Source organism: Apus apus, chromosome 3 (assembly GCF_020740795.1).
Source record: "Apus apus isolate bApuApu2 chromosome 3, bApuApu2.pri.cur, whole genome shotgun sequence".
NCBI lineage: Eukaryota > Metazoa > Chordata > Aves > Apodiformes > Apodidae > Apus > Apus apus.
In genome coordinates, this window is record NC_067284.1 from 108,294,299 (window position 1) to 108,315,415 (window position 21,117).

Sequence of the window (21,117 nt, forward strand, 5' to 3'; positions counted from 1 at the left end):
AGAATGAGCAATAGCTTTTTAACAAAGCCTTGCTTCCTCTCTTTGAGCTGTTGAAGTGAAATACAGTCACTCCAAAGAAAAGTAAGTATATGCTTATTTTAGCTTTGCCACTTCCAAGTTTGATCCTGTGATAGACTGATACGTTCTTCTTGCTAAATTCCAAACCCATAGGACACATTCTCAAAGAGAAAAAGCTGAAATAATTTTAAATTTAGTTTGGACAATTGTGTAATTCTACCTTTATACTAGAAAACTGAACAGTGCCAAACTGAACGATGCCAGGACTTTTATCCTCCCTAAGATTACAACAGCAGGGTCAAGCAAACTCAGTCCAGGAATAACCATGAACAGCACCATTCCTAAGAGGTGCCTAGTGCCAGCCACCCTGTTTGGCACACTAATGATTGACGAATATGTAAACTGGCTTCAGCACCAGAGAGAAGGCCATGGCACTGCCTGGAACACCAGTATAGATGTAAAAAACCTGAGGTCTTTAAATCTCATAGCATGTGAGAAGCTTTCCCACAGTACTCTCACCAGGACAGTAGCCTAATAGAGAAATACCTCCCAGCATCAATAGATTCTGCTGATTTTTATACCCAAGGACTGACACAGCATTTTATTGCTGTATCTTAACACTAATACTTCATGACCAATTAGAATATCATTGCAATAGAATCTCTTCTTTTTATAGCTACAGTTTTCATTTGAATAAAGACTCCTACCATACCATTTTGTCCTATCTTCTGCATACTGGATTAAGAGATGTCAAGTTACTCAGTATCACATCAATAAAATATTTTATGCACAAAACTCTTCAGAGTCAAGACACATTTTGACAAGCAAAGGGATTATCCAGTAGTGACCTAAGTGAAATTTCATTTGCACCTTCCTTCATGAGAAAGTTTACAAACTGAGCTTTTTAAAACCATTTAAGGGATTTGGTCTCTGATATATTTTCGTTGTCTGAGCTAAGGGAAATGCAAAAAGCAATAACTAAAACTGGAAAACTGAGCTATTTTTTCAAATTCCTCTTTTGAAAAATCTACTGATTTATTTTTTAGCAACTAAGACAATCCATTATTTCTTATGAAGAAGTGTAATTATTTTGTTTGCTAGGAGTTCCCAGTGAGAACTTGTGATCTGAGTACTTCAGTCTCTGTGAAATAAGAGCTCTCTGAAAGCCTGCTGAAAGAGATTCTCTCTGCTTATTATATTCTATATGATGAAATAAGAATATCCATGTTGCAAAATTTTTCACCTTTTAAAATAAAATCTACGACTTGAAGAAATGATTGACTACAGGAACCACAAGTGACTGTCACTGTGTTCCTCACTATGTGCAGCAAACCATGCTCTGTGAGATTTCCTTTCAGGTTATTTCCTTTTTAAAATACATATAAGGCAGTGAGAAACATCTGTGCCTAAATGAGCTGATTTACATTATAAATTGAAAAAACATGTAAGCCAGCACTTCGTGCACAGAAATAGACTGGGAAATAGAAATTGCCATATTAGCCCATACAGTTTCCCTCCCATAGTGGGTGGGACAGTATGTTCACGTGTCTCTCTCTTTCATTTTTTTTCTTGTTATATCACCCAGATCCACTGAATTGGGCAGCTTCACTGAAGGCAGGGTCCTTTATCAAGCTCTCACAGCTGCCTGCTCTCTTGCAATGCCTTCAGCCCTTGACACCAACATGAGGTTCAAGTTTTCTATCCTGGCTCTTCTTCTGGAAGTGATCATCATTGTTTTGTTTGGGATATTTGTGGAATACAACGAGAGCGTCACCTCTGCAAACTTATACCCATGTAAGTGTTGGTGTCTGTGATTGATAGTATCAGTTAGAATGTCTTTAAACTAACACTAAGTAAGATTTCTAAAGAAGTTATGAAAGTTATCAATATACCCAGAAAACAAAAGCATGCTTTGGGGCAGACAAACTTTTTCTGAGGTGTGAAAGCAGCAGGCTTCAAAGACAAATTCAAGCTGAGCACATATAAAATTCTGGCAGTAGCTGACTGAGGAGGAGTTAGCTGTTCTGGGAGAGAAAAGTCTTGAAAGTAGTTCTAGTGTTTGCATAGCAGATGAAAGCTTGGACAAGTATTAATTGCTTTTAACAATCCTAGAATTTTCCAGATATAGATGGTAGGGCTTCTTGCTGGACCTTCTGTCCTGATTACTGTATCAACTAATGAAAATGAGCAGAGCATTTCATTGCTACCATCCAGGTTTCAAAAGGTTATGAGAACATGGCAGTTGGGCAGCATATCTATCCATCATTGTCACAAAATATATTTGCAGAAACTGGACTCCATGAAGGTCAATGTTTTTTGTCACAAGGTGGAGAACCCTTCCTATCTCTCAAAGTGGGGGCTCCGTTGTAGACAGTAATGGTTCCACCTGCGAATGTTTCTGTTTTGTTGTTCACCGAATGCTTGTTGAAGTTCAGGGACAAAGCTTTTGGCCTGAGTAGTTGTGGACTTCCCTCTCCAACCCCCTCTTCATGCAAAGATCAAACTGTTGAAAATAAATAGGAAAATAAGCCTACAGAGCAGTAGCCTGTGTCTTGCTGGCAGTATTGCAGGTTTGTTGTTTGTCTTCTTGACTCTAATGTCTTAATGACTTGCAGCCCTGATTGCAATCCTCTTAACAATGATCATAATGGTACAGAACTCCTTGCCTGTTGTAGTACCCATGTAATTTTGAATCCATCCCCCTTTTTGCCTCATTCCCACTGGCTTTTCAGCAACTGTTACTGAGAAATATGGTCTTGGGGTCACTTCACTCCCTATTAGTCTTGTGTTTCATGTTCTCATGCCAAGCATTGTCCAGTTGAGAGAACAGTGAATGTACAGCACTATTCAGCTCCAGATGCAAGTCAGCTGATGAACATCAGGGGCTAATTACTCACATTTGGGTTAACTCCACTGCAGCAGTATTCCCAAGAGATAGTAAGTTAAGCTATACCAAAGCCCTTTCTCTTTCTGAGACACAGCCTGAACATATCCATGATATTGAATTATCTCAGTTCCTAAGTTAGGTGGCCTTTTCTAGACAGTATATTAGAATTATCCTTGTGCCACTGCTACCCATGAGGTGACAGTTGGCCTAGGCAAAAGCTATGCCAGAGACCACATCAATAACTTGACAGCACAGATAATTCTACTCTGGCACTGTTATTGTATTAACATCTCTATTGCCTGAAACACCTGTCAACCTACCTCTTCTCTGACTCTGCTCCAAAACAAAACAGCAAAACCAGATACAGCCACAGGACAATTGTGTTTGGGGCATGTTTATACAATCTGGCATACAAGAAGGATGCTGTCTAGGACACAGGTCCTTCAGACTCAGGTTAAGGTTTGTTTTCCCCACAAGAACTGATAAAATTACATTCTCCTATCTGAATATCACACCTGCTGGCTGAACAGTATTTTCTTGAAGTCCACCTTACCAAGGAAAATGAAGAAAAGTCCATGAGATCCTCATACTTCTGCCAGTAATTTAACTCTCTTCAATGATGGTGCATTTTTTTAGTAAACCTCAGGTCTTCTGAATAGAGACTTCCTGTATCACATGCATCACCACAGGTACTTGTGTACCCTGGAAACTGCTGGGACAGGCTGTTCTCACACTTAACCAAACCTTTTTAATTTAATATTTCAATTTTAAAAAGGCATCAGAGAGAGGACAGGACCTTCATCAACATCACAGGGAAAAAAAAAAAAAGGGTTTTCTCACCTATAATACAGGCCTTAAAATGCAATCTATCCAGTTAGGGACCACTTATAGCTGGTTTGTCCCTGATAGAAGTGTCTAAAACATTTAGGAGCAATAGCCTGCTGTCTCCCATGCCTTCCTGCACAGGTAGTGTATGGTGCTCTCGTAGCTGCACACTGTCCCTCACTTCCCCACACTATTGAACTGCTAGCAAGCCTCTGGCATGACTTTGGCTCATGCAAATCAGCACCTTCACCTCCTCCTAGGTATGGCTTGAGGTATAGCATAGATAAGGAACTACTCTTACTCAGTAGTACAGGTGGAAACAGTGTTTTGGGAGAGAAGAGCATGTAGCTGTAGAGAGATGAGTCAACTTATGTCATGGGCCTTTTGTTCAGGCTGTTCAGTTTATCAGTAGAGACATAAACTAAGTAAACACTGGGTTCACAAAATGATGGGTTCAAACTGCTTCCCATGGTATTGCCAAGGATGTTAACCCATCTGCATGTCATAGATTCAGTTGTTTCATCCAGGGGCAAATATCCAATGTCAGAACTGCAGTGCAGCACCTGCTTTTGTATGCCCTAAATACCTCAGCACCATGAGTCCAAGCTGTCTCAGTATTTTTGGACTGAAAATAAAAATTGATGATCACCTTGGCTTTGCAGACAGGTAAGAGAAGCTGAGCTGAGACCATTTGCAAAGCATAGCTTTGCCTTGTACCTATTTCTGGTAGCTGCCAATACAGGTATGGTGAATTGGATAGACAACTCCAGGTGTGCAGTGCAACTAGAATGGGAGGACAAGGATGTGTGATGGTTTTGCAAGCACTCCTAGATGATCTCTTCAGTCCTGGTATCCTATATGTAATGTCTTCTGATTGATGCTTGACTCCTGGCTTAAGAAAACTGATGCACTCCTCTTTTTCAGGGTTCTAGGGTTTACTTCTTTAGACAGAGCAAAATCAGTTTTAGTATAAACCTAGATATCACAAGCATCTTTGCTTTGAGACCAACCACCATGCAAAGAACTTGCATTAGTTTGTGGAAATAATATGTTGGTCATAGGAAGCCCTGCAGAGTCATGTGCAGTGGTTTTGATCTGATGGAGCATTTTTTCCCAATCTTAGTTTTCCTGCCTCACAGAATTGAAGTACTATGTTTTGTTGAACACAACTAATTACTGAAACAGTTTATTTAAAATCATGTTGTTTTCTCCATAGTTTGAAATATTTCCAGACCTACTCTTCTTTAAAAGGATGCATGAATGGTAGTTCAAACACAAGGTATATGCTAGAGTAATTTAAATTTGTCCTCAACATCCATGTATTAACCTAGTTTTAACCAGGACTTTTAATCTTTTGTGTAAAGAAGTCCAGACAACTTTAAGTCACTTCTATACATCCTGGGCAGCCTTCAGGAGGGCCCAGGATTACATGTCAACCAGCTGCTCGTTTCAAACAGAATTGCCTCTAATCTTAGTGGCTGGGGTAAGATTTTTAAATGCACCTTTCAAAACAGACCAGAGCCTGCAGAAGCCCTGTTGATGGACACTAAGAATTAAATTTCTCAGTCATCAACGTGCATATGAAACCTGTACTTTTGCTCACATGTACAGTCAGGTTACTTAGGCACTAAAGCATCATTTACTAATCTAGACATGATTTACTGGGCTGTTGTATACATGAGTGGGATTGTTTTGATAAGAACCATTTAATTGCTTTGTCTGCAATGATTTAACCAAGAGATTGGAAACAAGAGCAAGAAATGCACTGAATGTGCTGCCTATCCTGAATGGGCCAAAATAAAACTTTATTGGAAAGTCCATGGCACAGGCTGATTAAATAATGAAAAGAGCAGAAGTATGTAATTTTAGTAGCAGGTAATATAGATTTACATTAGATATGAGGGAGAAATTCTTTCCTGTAAAGGTGGTGAGGCACTGGCCCAAGCTGGCCAGGGAAGTTGTGGCCCTGGAAGTGTTCAAGGCCAGGTTGGATGGGGCTTGGAGCAACCTGGTCTAGTGGGAGGTGTCCCTGCCCATGAAAAAGGGGTGGAACTAGATGATCTTTAAGGTCCCTTCCAACCCAAACCATTTGATAATTCTATGATTTTCGAAAGTACTTCTCATTCTGTGCACAAAACTCAAGTGTGACACAAAGTGAAAATTGTTGAAGGTACAGAGCATTTGACTTGTCAAGTTAAGCACCTGTTAAACACATTTCCATTTTCTTCTACCAAAGTCAAAGAGAAAGGCTACTTTTTGAGATGTTACTGTTCAACTTTTAAGGATTTTTCCCTCTAGCTCTGTATTTTTCTGGTAATATTAATAAGCTTTTAATGAAGAAGTTTTACAAGAGTCAGGCAAATAACCTGGGCCACTTCTCAAATGTGAAGGTGTTGACCCCACAGGTTACTGGGTGAATGGTCACTCATAGAAAAGTACTTTTTTAAGGGAAGAAAAAGGCTTGGTCAGCACCCAGTTTCCACTTATCTTCTCAAGAAAAGAGCTAGAGATCTCAGGTTACTCCTTCCCTTATTTGAAAATTGAGCTTTCTCTTGTGACTTGCCAACATATTTTGTCCCACTTAAAAAGAAGAAGATGATTGATCATTTGACCTGAGATCATCAGGGTGGTGTCTGGGAAGGCTACCCACTCTCAATCCTACTGACACTAACCACTGTTCTGTGTGTTTTTCAAGACATTTAAAGTAGAGTTGCTCTACATATGATCCACCACCACTGTCAAGTCAAGTATGAAGACACAGCTCTGTCTGCAGCACAAGCTCCTGCAAGCTGGGAGGGTGCACAGACAGATGTACCCATCAAATAAACTTTGATGGGTACATATCTTTTTCATAAACTTTCCCTGCTGACTCCCTCTGACACAGGAATATGGGCAAATTAGGCTGTGTTTGGGGTTCTGTGTCCACTAAGACACTGAAGATTTTGCTGTACATAGGATCAGGAAAGATGTATTGGCATGGTTTGTATTGTTCCCAACTATATCTTTTTAATTTCTTTCCAGGTCCTCTGAAGGAATGTGTTGAGTTCTAAGCAAGACAGTTATTTTCACCCAGTGTTGCAATCCAAAAATATGCAAATGTATCAAAAGCAGAGAAATGGAGAAAACAAGTTTATTGTATATATTTTAAAATAAGTAGTAAGCACAGCACAGGAGTTTGGATAGTAGTTAAGAAAACTGAGTAACATGAAGGAAAATTCGAAGCTTCCAAAGGACTGTAGGGGCCTCAGAAATCCTGTAACTGTCTGTTATTGAAGTCAGGAAATAAATGTGAAAATATCCAACCTGAAGAGGAAGCAAAAGGGTTGGGGATGTCTCTGAACTATCTGCATTTCTGTGCTGTTTCGTTGATGCATGTAGCCCAATGTAAAGGATTTTACTACATGCAGGCATGTATTTCAGTGCTAGGTCAGGGCTGGAAAATGACACTGCAACAATAGCTTATCAGGAATCTCAAGTAACTTATTATACTTCTGGGCCCTCTTTTGGTCGAACATGGTATTGCATATATCAAAATACAGGAATCCTGAAATTATGTAACTGGGAAATGGAACTTCAAACCAAATATTGTATTAACCGAGTCAATGTCTCAATTTTTCCCCCACGTATTTGCACGTACGAGTCAATGAGATAGAAATAAAAAATAAATAGTTTCTCTATACTGGAGTTCTAACTAAAAATAAAAACAAAGAAAAAAACCTTTTAATTACCAGACTCAAGCCTGCTTGGTGTAGAAGCCCTTAAATGATGTTAAAAACTTCAGAGTAACAAAGGAGTTTAACACATAAAATATCCATGTTGTGGTGATAAACCACATTGGTACTAAAAAGCCTAAAAAAAAAAAAAAAGAAATAAAACAAAAATTAAAAAATAATTTGAAAGTACAAAAACAGCAAGATTTGTTTTAACAATATTCGTATTTGGAAAAAAAAAAGAGCATATTTGCAGGAAATCTAGGTACATGCTGATTATAAACATTAATTTACTAGTTTAGACATTACCTTAAATGCCTTTTTCTTTCATCCAGGTGAAGAAATAAATCTTTTGTATATGTTTAGGGACCACAGCATTCCTCTGCACAAGGCCAAGAAACACCCTTCCAAAAAAATCCCATGTACAATTTTGGAGTTAGCCAGAACACAATGGATGTGACAACCTTGATTTGAGGGAAAAGGTAACTTTTCTTTAAGAACAGGAAGTTGTCATGTAGCTTCACAAGCAGAAAAGAGTTCTGGACACATAAAATTTGCTAGTATTGAGATCCAGTGTTCTTTTCATAATAATGCAGAAAGGAATAAAAACAATAATTTCGTCTTGCATTTTCCAGACACTCAGTCTTCAGCTAGTAGACTGGTCATGAAATGGGAAAGGATGGATCACATTGGTGACACGACTCTTCTATTAAATCATCATTTTTTCCCCAGCTTTCCTTCCTTTGTAATCATTATTCATAGTCACTACACAGACATGTTTTCCCTTCAGTCTTTCAGGATGTCCATGTGATGATATTTGTTGGATTTGGTTTCCTGATGACCTTTCTGAAGAAGTATGGATTCAGCAGTGTTGGTATCACCATGCTCATTGCTGCCTTCGGTCTCCAGTGGGGAATCCTGATGCAAGGATTTTGGCACATGGAAGGAGGGAAAATTCATGTAGATACCAAAAGGTACTTGTGAATTTACCAAAACTGACTTTTCTATTTCTTAAGATATCAGGAGAAGCCATAAAATATATTCTTGGTATCAGACTTCTGAGTTCACTGAAATATGATGAAGCCTTACTGTCCACCTCTCAACATTCAACTGCCCTATCACCTTTAAAAGAACCCTAGAATCACAGAATCATAAAACATCTTGAGTTGGAAGGGACTTCTAAAAGTCATCTAGTCCAACCCCCCTACAATAAGCAAGGACATCGCACACTAGAACAGATTGCTCAGCCCCCCATCAAGCCTGACCTTGAATGTCTCCACATATGTGGCCCCCACCACCTCTCTAGGCAACCCATTCCAGTGATCCACCACCCTCATATTATAGAACTGTTTCCTAATGTGCAACCTAAATCTACCTTATCTAGCTTAAAACCATTATCCCTTGTCCTACCATTACATGCACTTGTGAACAGGTCTTCCCCACCTTTCCTGTAGACCCCCTCAGGTACTGGAAAGCTGCTATGAGTTTCCCCCTGAGCCTTCTCTTCTTCAGGCTGAACAATCCCAGCTTCCTCAGCCTGTCTTCATAAGAGAGGTGCTCCAGCCCTCTGATCATTTTCAGGGCCCTCCTCTGGACACGCTCCAACAGATCTATCTCCTTCTTGTGTTGGGTGCTCCAGAAATGGATGCAGTATCCCAGATGAGGTCTCACCAGGACAGAAGAGAGGGGCAGAATCACCTCTCTCGATCTGCTGGCCACAAAAAAACAGGCAATACTTGGTGCACTGGACCGAGGGAACCAAGGCATGAGATGAAATTAGAGGTGCTACGTTACATGTGGACTATAGTTTATGTAGAGCGACTGCTTTGAATCTCTGAAGCAGGGGCAGATTTCCAGCAGTAGCACAGCACCACCTGCATCCAGCAAGCATGACAGGATCTGTCCTTCCATGACACATGGGGTCACACAAGAAAGACTGGAACAGTGTGTCTGGCCACTCATATAGTTTTCTCCTATTCTCCAGGAATGATTTGCATGAGCACCAGGTAGGTTTTGGACCCCAGACACAGAATAAGAGACCTCATGACCAACGCCTCTAGTTACTTTTAATCCTCCTCCCATTCATATGTCCTGCTTCTACCAAGGTCTCACGGTGTTCTCCAGATCTACAGTTCTGCTTTCTGAGACAATTTGTAGAGAATTGCAAAGGACCAGCACACAAACATTGCTGAGGGACAAGCAGATACAATATAAGCACTACTGAGGGACACATGGAAATAATATAAGTAGCTCCTTAATGCTTACAGACAGGCATTTGTAGAGAGACATATAAGCTAGTGCCTCTCTGTGCTGCAAGTTTTTTTACAAATTTGTGGTTTTATTTATCTTTACCTCTTAACGCTGGTCCTTCCTAACAGCCAGTGCAAACATGAGGCACAGTGACAGAAAGGTGTGCAAGGCTTTTGAAGTGAGAAAACTATCTGACCAAAGCTAAGAGCTCTCTGTCATCTTTGAAGTTCAAGTGACAGTCAGAGCTGGAAACATCCCTGCACATCCATGCTACAAATCTCGCCTGACTTTTCACTATAATTTCAAGGAGTTAAGCACATACATGACATAAGCAGGAGGTAATCTTCCCACACTTTTTCCTCAGTGGCCAGTCAAGTTCCCCACAAAAAAACATCTAGAAAGATTTTTTTGTTTTTATCCACAAAGATTGTCTTGATAAATTTATACCGGAAGAGTCTATTATTTTAATGATACGACAGCTTTGATACTACAGCCTCATTTCAGGTCTCTGTAAACTGAATTTCTTTTTGTCTATGTTTTTGTTTTTCTTTGTTTTGTTTTTATTTGTTTATTCAACTTCAGCATAATAAATGCAGACTTCAGTACAGCAACTGCTTTGATTTCATTTGGAGCAGTCCTGGGGAAAACAAGTCCCATTCAGATGCTGATCTTGACAATTCTGGAGATCACAATCTTTGCATGCAATGAACATCTAGTTACAGAAGTACTTCAGGTATGCTTATTTACTAATAATTGTTTTATGTTTATAACAGACTCTTTCATTTCTTAATATTGCCAGTTTACATATTCTAGGTTCTAGTTTCTACTATTAAGCTAAACTATTAAAGTCATCTAGACTTCTCCTTCATCAAATTCTCATCTCTATGCTGTAAAAAATCTGTGGCATAATTTTGGGTCCCGGTTACAGGCCACAGATGTTGGAGCCTCGATGACTATTCATGCTTTTGGAGCTTATTTTGGCTTGGCCGTAACTCTCGTCTTGTATCGACCTGGTTTGAAAAATAAACATGAAAATGATGAATCTACCTATCATTCAGACCTGTTTGCCATGATTGGTAAGTGAAGTACTGATGAGTGCTGACTAGCTGTTCATCTCTCTTTCACCACTGTTGGAATGATTGCCTGTTATTATGCTGCATACATTTTCTTAAGTACACTTCCAGAGGTACATTCTTTTTTTGGCTGATGCATGCACAATATTTTTGGTGGCACACATAGTTTTACAGTTTTTCCTTGGTTAAAAAAAAATAATAATCAAATTAAATACGTGTTTTCACTGTCGAGTAGTGATTAATGCTTTCCCTTAAATAGTCTGTTATAAGTAGCATTTCCATAGAAATTGGCTATAATTTAAAATATTGAGCTGTGCTCTGTCTCTCTAATGAATGTTTTAGAGATTGTACATGTATCTGTTTCTGAGATCAATTCATAGATCAATTTACCAGCTAAAACTCTCAGTTATGGAAATAGATACTAAAGGATTTGTATGTCTTGCTAATGCATCCCATTCTGGTACGGTCATCATAGTGGTGGTGAACTCTGGCAGTGAGTGGGACATGACAAGAGGTTACAATGTGTTAAAGTCTTTCACTAAGATTTGCCAGAAACCACGTGTCAAAATCTCGCCTGCCAGTGTCAAAGGCTTCTTCATTATCTGTTATTTATTCCAGCATTTTGACTATTTAACATTTCTTACTGATCATTTTCCTCATTTCCTGTAGCTAGTTCATGGAATGGTTTGCAATGGAAGGGATCTTAAAGATCATATAGTTCCAACCACCCTGCCATGGGCAGGGACACCTCCCACTAGGCCAGGTTGCTCCAAACCCCATCCAGCCTGGCATTAATTCTGTTTTGCTGAACTTTTCACATTGAGATATCCCTTTGCAATTTAATAGACTTTGTTGCATTTTGTCTTACATTCATCCAGGTACCCTCTTCCTTTGGCTTTTTTGGCCAAGTTTTAACTCTGCCATTGCAGCTGGAGAAAATTCCCGGATGACAGCAATTATCAACACTTACTTTTCCTTGGCTGCATGTGCTGTCGTAACATTTGCCCTCTCCAGCCTGGTGGATCAAAGGGGCAAATTCAGTATGGTAAGAACCACATCACAACCTTGGTTAAATCGAGTCACTCTTCCATAATACGGATGATTAAGTCAATCCCAAATGTCCGTGAGATATCCAGAGCCTTTGCTCTTGCTGTGGGCAAAATTAGAGCTGTTATACTTCTACAAGCTGTAATGTAAGATTAGGCCCTGAGGCAACCCACCCTGCTTGTGGTATGTGGTGATTCCTCAGTGGGATCACTGCATCTGGAGAGTAGAAAGCTCTTAGACATTATAGTGATGGTCCTGCTCCCTTGTGCTTTCTTGTCCACAGAATCTTCTGGACCACAGAGATATTAGTCCAAAATTCTGGCGGATTTTGGGTTTCATTCCAAAGAAGATCCTGTGTGTGTTACCATGTTGTAATGGCTAAAACAGGTCTCTCAAGCAACCTCTTCCTTGGCAATCTCACAGTGCAGCTGCACTACAGGCAAAGCCAAACTAGGTTGGGGCTGACAGGCTTTATATCTGTCATCTCCTCGCCTTAAAATCCAGCCCCATGTTTTCAGTGCCTTCCAGTAGTTTCAGTCTAAACCCAATGTGAGTGGACACAGTTCAATGAGCTTGCAGAGCTTACTGCTGTTGCAGGAGACAGCTCTCACTGGCTCAGCCTGGCTTCTCGAGAAGTCAGATGAGTTTTAGGGACTTTGCAGAAGCTGGGCTTCATTTAACTGGCTCCACCAAAACTGGCTTAGAGCGTCTTTGAACCAACACCCTGAACATGTAACAGGGAGCCCTGTTTTAAATTCCTGATCAGTCTTGCATGGAAAAATCCCACCTGAAGAAAAAGAAAAAAGCCTTCAGATTCGCTCAGTCCTATGTCTCTATTCCACATAGATCATCCCCACCTCTATATATTCCTTGCAGGTTCTCATTCAAAATGCCACCCTGGCAGGAGGAGTAGCAGTAGGTACTTGTGCTGATATGTTAATCCACCCTTTTGGTGCCATGTGCATTGGGAGCATTGCTGGAATCATCTCTGTCCTTGGGTTCCACTTCCTGACTGTAAGTACTGAGGACGCACCTCTGCTCTCTTTTACTTATTGTTTCATTGGCTTTGCTGGAGTTCCCTTGGTTTGCTAGAAAGGGAGTTTAGTAGTTTGTTGACATAGTATAGAGTGTAAGCTGTAGATAATTGTTATTTTTAAATCAGTGTGATTTAAATACATACTTATGAGCTAGCTTTAGTCCATCACCTAGGTAAAAACAAAGAAGTTAGGATTTCTGTTCAAGGAGCTGCCAGAATTTTTTTACAAGCCTGTGTTTCAGTGAAACAAGACTAATTACATTTCAGCCTTCTAAAATTTCAAAACAGATCTGTAATAAAGAAATACGTTTGAAGTATTACATGTAATTGCTTCATGTGCAAAATGTAGAAACAAGAAATCTAACTAAAACTGTTTAAACTGGCATGGAGAAACAATCTGGAAGAAAATCCTTGGCTAACAGATTCAGAGCAGATGCAATTATATTACTTAGCAACCTCTTTCCACATTTGCTGCAATGGATGAAAAGATTAGGAGCATCAATGGACTGTCATGTGGTTTTTACCATTATATTTATGATGGTAGCCTGGGCATTTTTGTACCATTATATGTACATCCTTGGCTTTCTCTGCATATAAACAATTTCACAGTGAAGGGAAAGGTGACAGGTTTTATAGCTAAACTTTGCCTATGTTAAACAAATAGTTTCTTGTACTTTTGCATTGCTTTCTTTTGCATATCATTCTAGAGATAACGGAAGAATATAAGCTCACTATAAAATTCATATTTCCCCTCATTTCAGCCTTTGCTGTCATCCAAGCTCAACATTCAAGACACTTGTGGAGTTCATAATTTACATGGTTTACCCGGAATACTGGGAGGGATTGCTGGCATTGTAGTAACTGCAATAAAAAACCAATCTAGGTGAGTTACAGAGAGATGAGAGAAAGAAATTCATTGATTTTTGAAGGTTGATTTTTCACCATCCTTGGATTTAATTATGATTTTTTTTTTCAGAAAATGCATCTTTGATTTGCTGCCAGACATCATGTTCTGGTTTGAATAAAACTCCTCTTGACATCCTGCCTTTAAGCACACTATTTATATGCCAATGTTGTTCCAAATTGAAAGCTCAAGTAAAAGTCAATTAATTAAAAACATCATAAAAAAAAACAGCTTATGCAACCATTCAAACACGGAAGAATCTTTATAATGAATCTTCAATTACACTCCTACTAACTGTAAAATTTTCCAAGAAAACTGGCAAAATGGGCTATTTCCACCATCTTAAAAGGCTCAAGAAGATAAAATGCTGATCTTTTTGACATAGGGGAATATTTTCTAAAGGCTTATAAGATATTCATAAACTTTCAAAAATAACTTGTTTTCTTCTGTGGTCTAAACCAAAACCAAAATAAAACCACAACTTTTGACTCGTACACAGCAATGGCAAGATACATTTTTATGAGCCATCTTTTCTGGCAGACAGAAAGCACAAAGTTGTAAGATCAATGATCAGTCTCAAAGTGCAACAATTTTTTGATTGTCACTGATTTTTTTTTCTGGTCTTTTCAGCCAACCTGTCCGCTTTACTCCAGGTATGCAGGCTGCTGCCCTGGGCTGTTCAGTTGGAATTGCACTGGCAGGTGGAGCATTGACAGGTCAGTATGATGCATATAGCAACCAAAATGTATGTGAATGTAGAGGTTCACCCATGAAGAACATCAATGTATCAACAATGTCATGCAAATAATACAAAATAGAAAAATAGAACTAGAGCATGGTGACACACTGGTAGAAACCTAAATACTGAAATGTAGTTTTCCAGTAATTTTGTCTTCAAATGAAGCCTAGATATGTTACTGAATACATGCTTCAAAGATACTGGGTTGTGTATAAAGGAAAAGTAAGATGTTGTTTTGGGTGGAATTATTTTCTAGATTCACACTGTGAAATGTCTAAACAGAAACTAGTTAGAAATCAAGACATACTCATTTAGGTGTCATATGTTACCATGTGATTGTGGATACTTTGCAAGAAAAAGCTCAGACAGAAATATAAAATTCCAGTCTGAAATCTGAGAAAGGTTTGGGCACCAGTACAGGTTGGGGGCTGACCTGCTGGAGAGCAGTGTAGGAGAAAGGGACCTGGGAATCCTGGTAGACAGGAGGATGACCATGAGCCAGCAATGTGCCCTTGTGGCCAAGAAGGCCAACGGCATCCTGGGGTGCATTAGAAAGGGTGTGGTTAGTAGGTCAAGAGAGGTTCTCCTACCTCTTTATTCTGCATTGGTGAGGCCGCATCTGGAGTATTGTGTCCAGTTCTGGGCCCCTCAGTTCAAGAAGGACAGGGATCTGTTTGAGAGAGTCCAGCGCAGAGCTACAAAGATGACTAAGGGAGTAGAACATCTCCCTTATGAGGAGAGGCTGAGGGAGCTGGGTCTCTTTAGCTTGGAGAAAAGGAGACTGAGGGGTGACCTCATTAATGTTTACAAATACGTAAGGGGTGAGTGTCAGGGAGATGGAGTTAAGCTTTTCTCAGTGATGACCAGTGATAGGACGAGGGGTAATGGGTGGAAATTGGAGCATAGGAGGTTCAAGGTGAATATACGAAAAAATGTTTTTACTGTGAGAGTGACAGAGCACTGGAACAGGCTGCCCAGGGAGGTTGTGGAGTCTCCTTCACTGGAGACATTCAAAACCCACCTGGATGCGTTCTTGTGTGATGTGCTCTAGGTGACCCTGCTGTAGCAGGGGGGGTTGGACTAGATGATCTTTCAAGGTCCCTTCCAACCCCTAAGATTCTATGATTCTATGATTCTATGAACTAAAAACAAGCTCTTACCCATGTCAACATGAAGAAACCTGCATAACCTATCATAATCAATGACTTCACATCCCATGATGGTTGGGCATTTTTGTAGACCAGGAAATATGTCAGAAAAAATAGGTGATTCCCCAGAGAACATCTGAATAACATTTATTTGGACATTTTGTCCATTTCTTAACCTCTGATGCTGTTTTTCCTGCAGGTGGTATTCTAAAGCTGCCCTTCTTGGGACAAGCATCTGACCAGAACTGCTTTGATGACTCTGTTTATTGGGAGGTAAGATACAACCTCTCTTCATTTTTGTTATGTTGGAAGATGTACAGCACACTGCAGTCCTGCTTTCCTGGGCTTTGTGATTTGGACACAAGTCAGGTTTTGGAAATGTTACTCTGCCTCAGGCTCTGAATTTATCAAGGACACCTTCAGGATCTTTTTTGGACTTGTTAGATAGTCATGTGATTTACATTGGACTAACTAAACTCCAGTGTGAACCACACAATTTGGCTTTTGGTGAGAGAAAGCCTGCTGTCTAAGGGGAAGCTTTGAGACAAAAGATCAGCTTTAGCAATGATAATCAGAAAAATAACTTTTAATGACTGCTCTGCAAGTCATTCACTGTTTGACCTCAGGAATGCCAAAGCACTGGTTTTTGGCAAGACCTGAAACAGCCTCCTGTATGTAAATGATAAAAAACATCAGGAAAAGTAAAGTGTTAAAGTGTGGCAGAAGCATTCACAGCCTGTGTTGACCAGTGCTAATCACATGACCCTGCTCAATTGAAGGTCCTGTAGTATCAATAGAACTGCTCAGAACTTCTCTGAGTTATATCACGTAATGAGAAGGGGCATTGATAGTTGGCATACAAGACCATTTGTATTCCATGAGAGATGGTCAGCCTCGGTTTTTTACAGTTCTTTGGAAATCCCAGATATTAATTTCGCACTGTCATAGCTCACATCAGTGTTGAGGAATTACTCAATTAAGAAAACACTGAGTTAATCCCTTAGAATTCAGAAGTGGTGGTTCATGGCATGCTGAGTCAATGTTAATAAATAGGCACATGGTATAGATAAACAGAATTTCATTCTCAGTGCCCTTTATTCCCCTCTTATGGCAAATAGAACTCAACAGAACTGTTATCTGGTTTTCATGGCAGGTTCCAGAAGAAGAGAAACTACATGAAATTCACCCCAGCAACCATGATGAGCACAGCAGATTTGAAGACACCATGTAGAAAAACAATTCATATGTAACATTTGTCCTAATGAAGTTATTTCCAGTCTCTAATGCTAAAAAACAGCATCCAGTTATTTTCAGGAAGGGGCTGTGATATAAACAAGCTTGATTTTAGTTATTATGCTGAGCTCAGGTGAATTAATTAGATCCTTCCAATATATTTGTTCATCAGAAAAAAATCACCACAAACTGGTCTACAAGATTACCTGTATTTTACCTTTTGTGATCTCTGAGTGAATGTAGACATTGAAGCAACCTTTGTGTTTCTACAGTATAACATATTTAGCTGCAAGATTTCTGAGTCCCATCACCTCTTTCAACTGCATAGGGGTAATCAAGAAGAAATTGATTTGTATTGTTTATTTGGATTCTAACAAGATCTTCACCAGAGCATCCCAGATTCACTTTTTAAGGAGTGTGTTTTGCTATTTTTGGACGAGGGGGAAATGTGTTGTCTTTTGAAGGCTGGTTATGACAGGAAGCAAAATGTTGAAATAATTTTCATGACAAAGCACAGAATATGAGTACGAAGAGTCTTCATTAATATGTTTATTGAAAGGGAGAAGAAAGTGAATTGGTGAAAAATTTCATTATTGGTATAGATTTCTTTAGACTGTTTCAAGGACACAACAAAGGAATTGAATAGGAGCTATGAAAAAAACATATCTTATTACCTCCAACAGTAATAAGTGCACAGTAGCACTGTTCATGTCCATAGATATAAACTGAACAAAATGGTAGCTCAAAGAAAAAGCATGAGTTGATAGGAACTGATTGGAAAGCAACTATGTTCAACTTACAGAAGACCCAGCAGAGAACTTCTGTGTGATGAGTTGCTACCTTTGAAGTCATTGCTTCCTAAAACAAGAGAGAGCAGAAAGAAGAAAATTGAAGGTAAATTAAGGAAATTACCTTCACCTGAGAAATTGTGAGAATGGCTTCTCAATTAAAAGAGACAAAAATTAAGGTATCTGAAGGAACTCTATGAGATGATGGTAGCTGGGAGCAGAGTCACACATCTATGACCACCTACATCGGGAAATCCATTGAGAGGCAATGGATGGGAGATCAAAAAGATCACAGTGCCTCTAGGCATTATTCAGACAAAGAAAGCTATCACTGATGTCTCAGAAGGACAAGCTACAGTGAATGGACTTTCAAGATTTCTTTATGTTAGCATCTTATTTCAAGTCTCATCAGATTCAGAGGAAAATGCCTCTCATATAAAACAGGACAGATATTATCAAATCTGCTGATGTATTTTCCCTTGAAAAACTTTAGAAACTTACTAGGCAGGGCTGTCCCATATGTTACACCAGCTGCATACTGCTATGTGTTTCAGATTTCTCTCTATGAATGAAAATACATTTGTTGTAACACACTTTAGTTCAGATATGCTCTTTTGCAGACTCTTTTCCACCTTGTTGTCTGGAAGACAGATTTTATCCTTTTCAAGCTTGCACACAATCTTTTTTGTAAAAACTGAGAAGGCATTTAACAATGTAAATATTGTGTATGTAAAGTTTTTATAAGTATTTCGTGCATAATTTGCAAGCAAAAGGTATTGAAGTACTTGAAAAAGATTCCATGTGTAGATAGGCTGTAAAAGCCTTATCCTCAATACATGATCCTACTTGGGGATTCAGAGGGTCTTTCATTCACCTGCAGCTATGAGGTATTTTCACTGATTGTAAGTGTTGACCTCAAAGGAATACCTGAGTGAAAAAATACCACTCACTGTGAGTAAATCTTTCAGACTAATGCCCTCAATAGTTAACTTTAGTTCTGTAAAAAAAACAAAACAAAACAAAACGAGGAAAAAATAAACTGCAGTTTTGTTCTCCATATAGTGTTTCTGTAGTAACCCAGACCCTAATCCACTAAGCACTCATTACTGTCCTCTGCCTTTTTTCAGAAGATTACTCCCCAGTGAAATCTGTCCTTCAGGTCACCCATCCTTTAAAAGATATTTTCTGTGTCCAGTCCTACTCAGAAAACCGTTGTCTTTCTCTGTAAAGAACAAACTGACAGAAGCCACTGGGATTGGTAGTTTTCTAAGTGCAAACTTCAGATGTAATGTTTCTATTGCAGTGTAACTCTTTTATTTTCCCTTTTTTTATTTTCAAGATATTAAATAGATAGCTTAAATTTCAATGAAATTAAACAAAAGAGTTGAGTTTAAAGAAATAAGAACTTTCATCTTAGTATTATTTCATCTTATTAGCAATCATTTTATTTGAAGTAACCAAAGGTCAGGCTTATTGACACTTGGTCCTTTTCCAAAACACTAGTGGATGATCATAACTTTGAAGACTGTCTTACAAGTATTCAGGACTACCTCCTTCAGAGCAATAGCTTTGTATTTCATTACTGAGAGGAAGTTGTATTTTAAAGCCACTTTCCCACTTCACAAATCAAGTGTCTAGCATTGTCTTCAAAGATGCCAATGTGTTTATTATAAGTGATTGTAGCAGGGTGCTCTGCCTTAGTGTGCCTGCCTCAGTTTCCCTTTGTGATTCGATTTCCCTCTGTCTCTAAGTTTCATTGCCCCTGGCCTGGAGTTGGAGGATTCCCATGCAAAAGGAAAGTGTATAGTAAAATCTGAGCTGGTAACAACCTGGAAAGTACAAACAGAAGGCCAAGTTGATGTCAGTAATGCCAGCTGCTCTCCTGTGCTGGAGAACACAGAGCTCAGTTGAGCCATAGCTAGGTCAAATGGAGACAAAACAAGAATGGGCAGATAAACACAAGAGTTTGCTTGGTGAAAAAAAAGGCTCTCTTGTTTTTTTCCTCCGTTTCTCTTTTGCTCTCCAAAAGTGGATTTTCGAGGTATGGCTGAGTAGTTCAATGACAGCAGCCAAACACTTAATTCTATAAAAGCCTGGTCCCATCTTTGACTGGAGAGACTCCTGTACACTTTCTCTAAAAGGTGTGCTCAACCTACTCCCTCCAGTGGGGACACCTGCTCAAGGGGTTACTCCTCCAGACGTTGAGAGAAAGGGATATCCTGCTAAACCCAGAAGTAGGATAAGAAATATCAGATGCCTATATATGAATTCTTATTCATGTCTTCATTAGCTAGTTTTAAATATCAAAGAAAGCTTTAACTTTAAATCTTTGGAACTATAAGACTTTAGGATCCTTTTAAACATAAAAATATTGCAGACAATGTCTTACCACATTACCTTAAGGTATTATTTTAATGATTGTTCTAGACCTACTATAAGATCTATTAATAAGTTGCTAGTACTCAAACAATTAGCCTTTGTGTAACAGTTATCCAGTTGCTTGTTTGGGTATTGTGTTGTTAAGGTGCCTTATTGTCTTGTTACCCTGATACCCTAACCTTCGGGTAATCCAAGTTGTGTCTGTTAGTTAAATTTTTAAGATATTTCACTATTTACAATAAATCTTGGGTTTGTGCATATACATTTTGCCTGCTTGCTTGCCCTGTACAGGACAGTGACATAGCTCATGTGACCAAATCCCCCAATTTTCCAGTAGATTTGGTCAATGACCCCTATGTATGTATCCATATTGGGTATTTTTTTCTTAAGCTCAAGTTAGGTGAGGAGAATGGGGACAGTGGAAAGAATGGCTCTTGAACTGCCAAGTCTTGCTGATTGAGATGACTAAGCACCACAAGAATTTTCTCCTGTTCCTAAAAGAACCTGGCCAAGTTCATACATCACATAAAACACCATGGAGCAGCAAAATATTTGACTATCATAAACTTCAAAAACACTTTAGAAACAACTCTTCTGGCTCAAGACATGTCTAGAGACATAGCCTGTCAGATCTTGAAGAAGGCTCTAATATTGGCCTAAAGAAAATCTTGAATCTCCACTTCAAAATAGGGCCAAGGGAAAATGTTCCCAAGCAGAGAAGAAACACTCCCAGCCTGCCACTCATGTCTGTGACAATCTCACTCTGCTCGGTGCACTCGCCACCTGCCAGCACTGCAGCAACCAGAGACCTCGCTGGAGGGGACCAGCAGGACTGAGAAGGCAAGGGCAATGAGGTGAGAGGGCTTTCCTTCTTCCATTGCATTTCAAGAGACACCCCTAGTTCCCACAGTGTCCTTCAAATAACCCAGAGAGTCTTCTACAAGCTGGTAAATGCTGTGCTTGTTCTGAATCCCTGCACAAAACTAACTCTGGGCCCATCTCTTGGGGAACAACTCGATTGCTGCTTCCTTTCATATCTCAAGAGTCAGTATCTGATTCATTCTTTGTTAATGGTTAAAT

General features: G+C 39.3%; 1 protein-coding gene across 1 annotated transcript; it reads left to right on the plus strand.

Annotated features, from left to right (window-relative positions):
• Positions 1-1,614: 1,614 nt before the first annotated feature.
• Positions 1,615-20,299, plus strand: RHAG (Rh associated glycoprotein). The gene is made up of 10 exons (XM_051614612.1): positions 1,615-1,812; positions 8,231-8,414; positions 10,273-10,423; positions 10,619-10,766; positions 11,642-11,808; positions 12,687-12,824; positions 13,608-13,729; positions 14,381-14,466; positions 15,837-15,910; positions 16,791-20,299. Exons 1-10 carry the CDS (start codon positions 1,677-1,679, stop codon positions 16,866-16,868), a joined length of 1,284 nt encoding a protein of 427 aa, XP_051470572.1. The 5' UTR covers positions 1,615-1,676; the 3' UTR covers positions 16,869-20,299.
• The last annotated feature ends 818 nt before the right edge of the window (positions 20,300-21,117 follow it).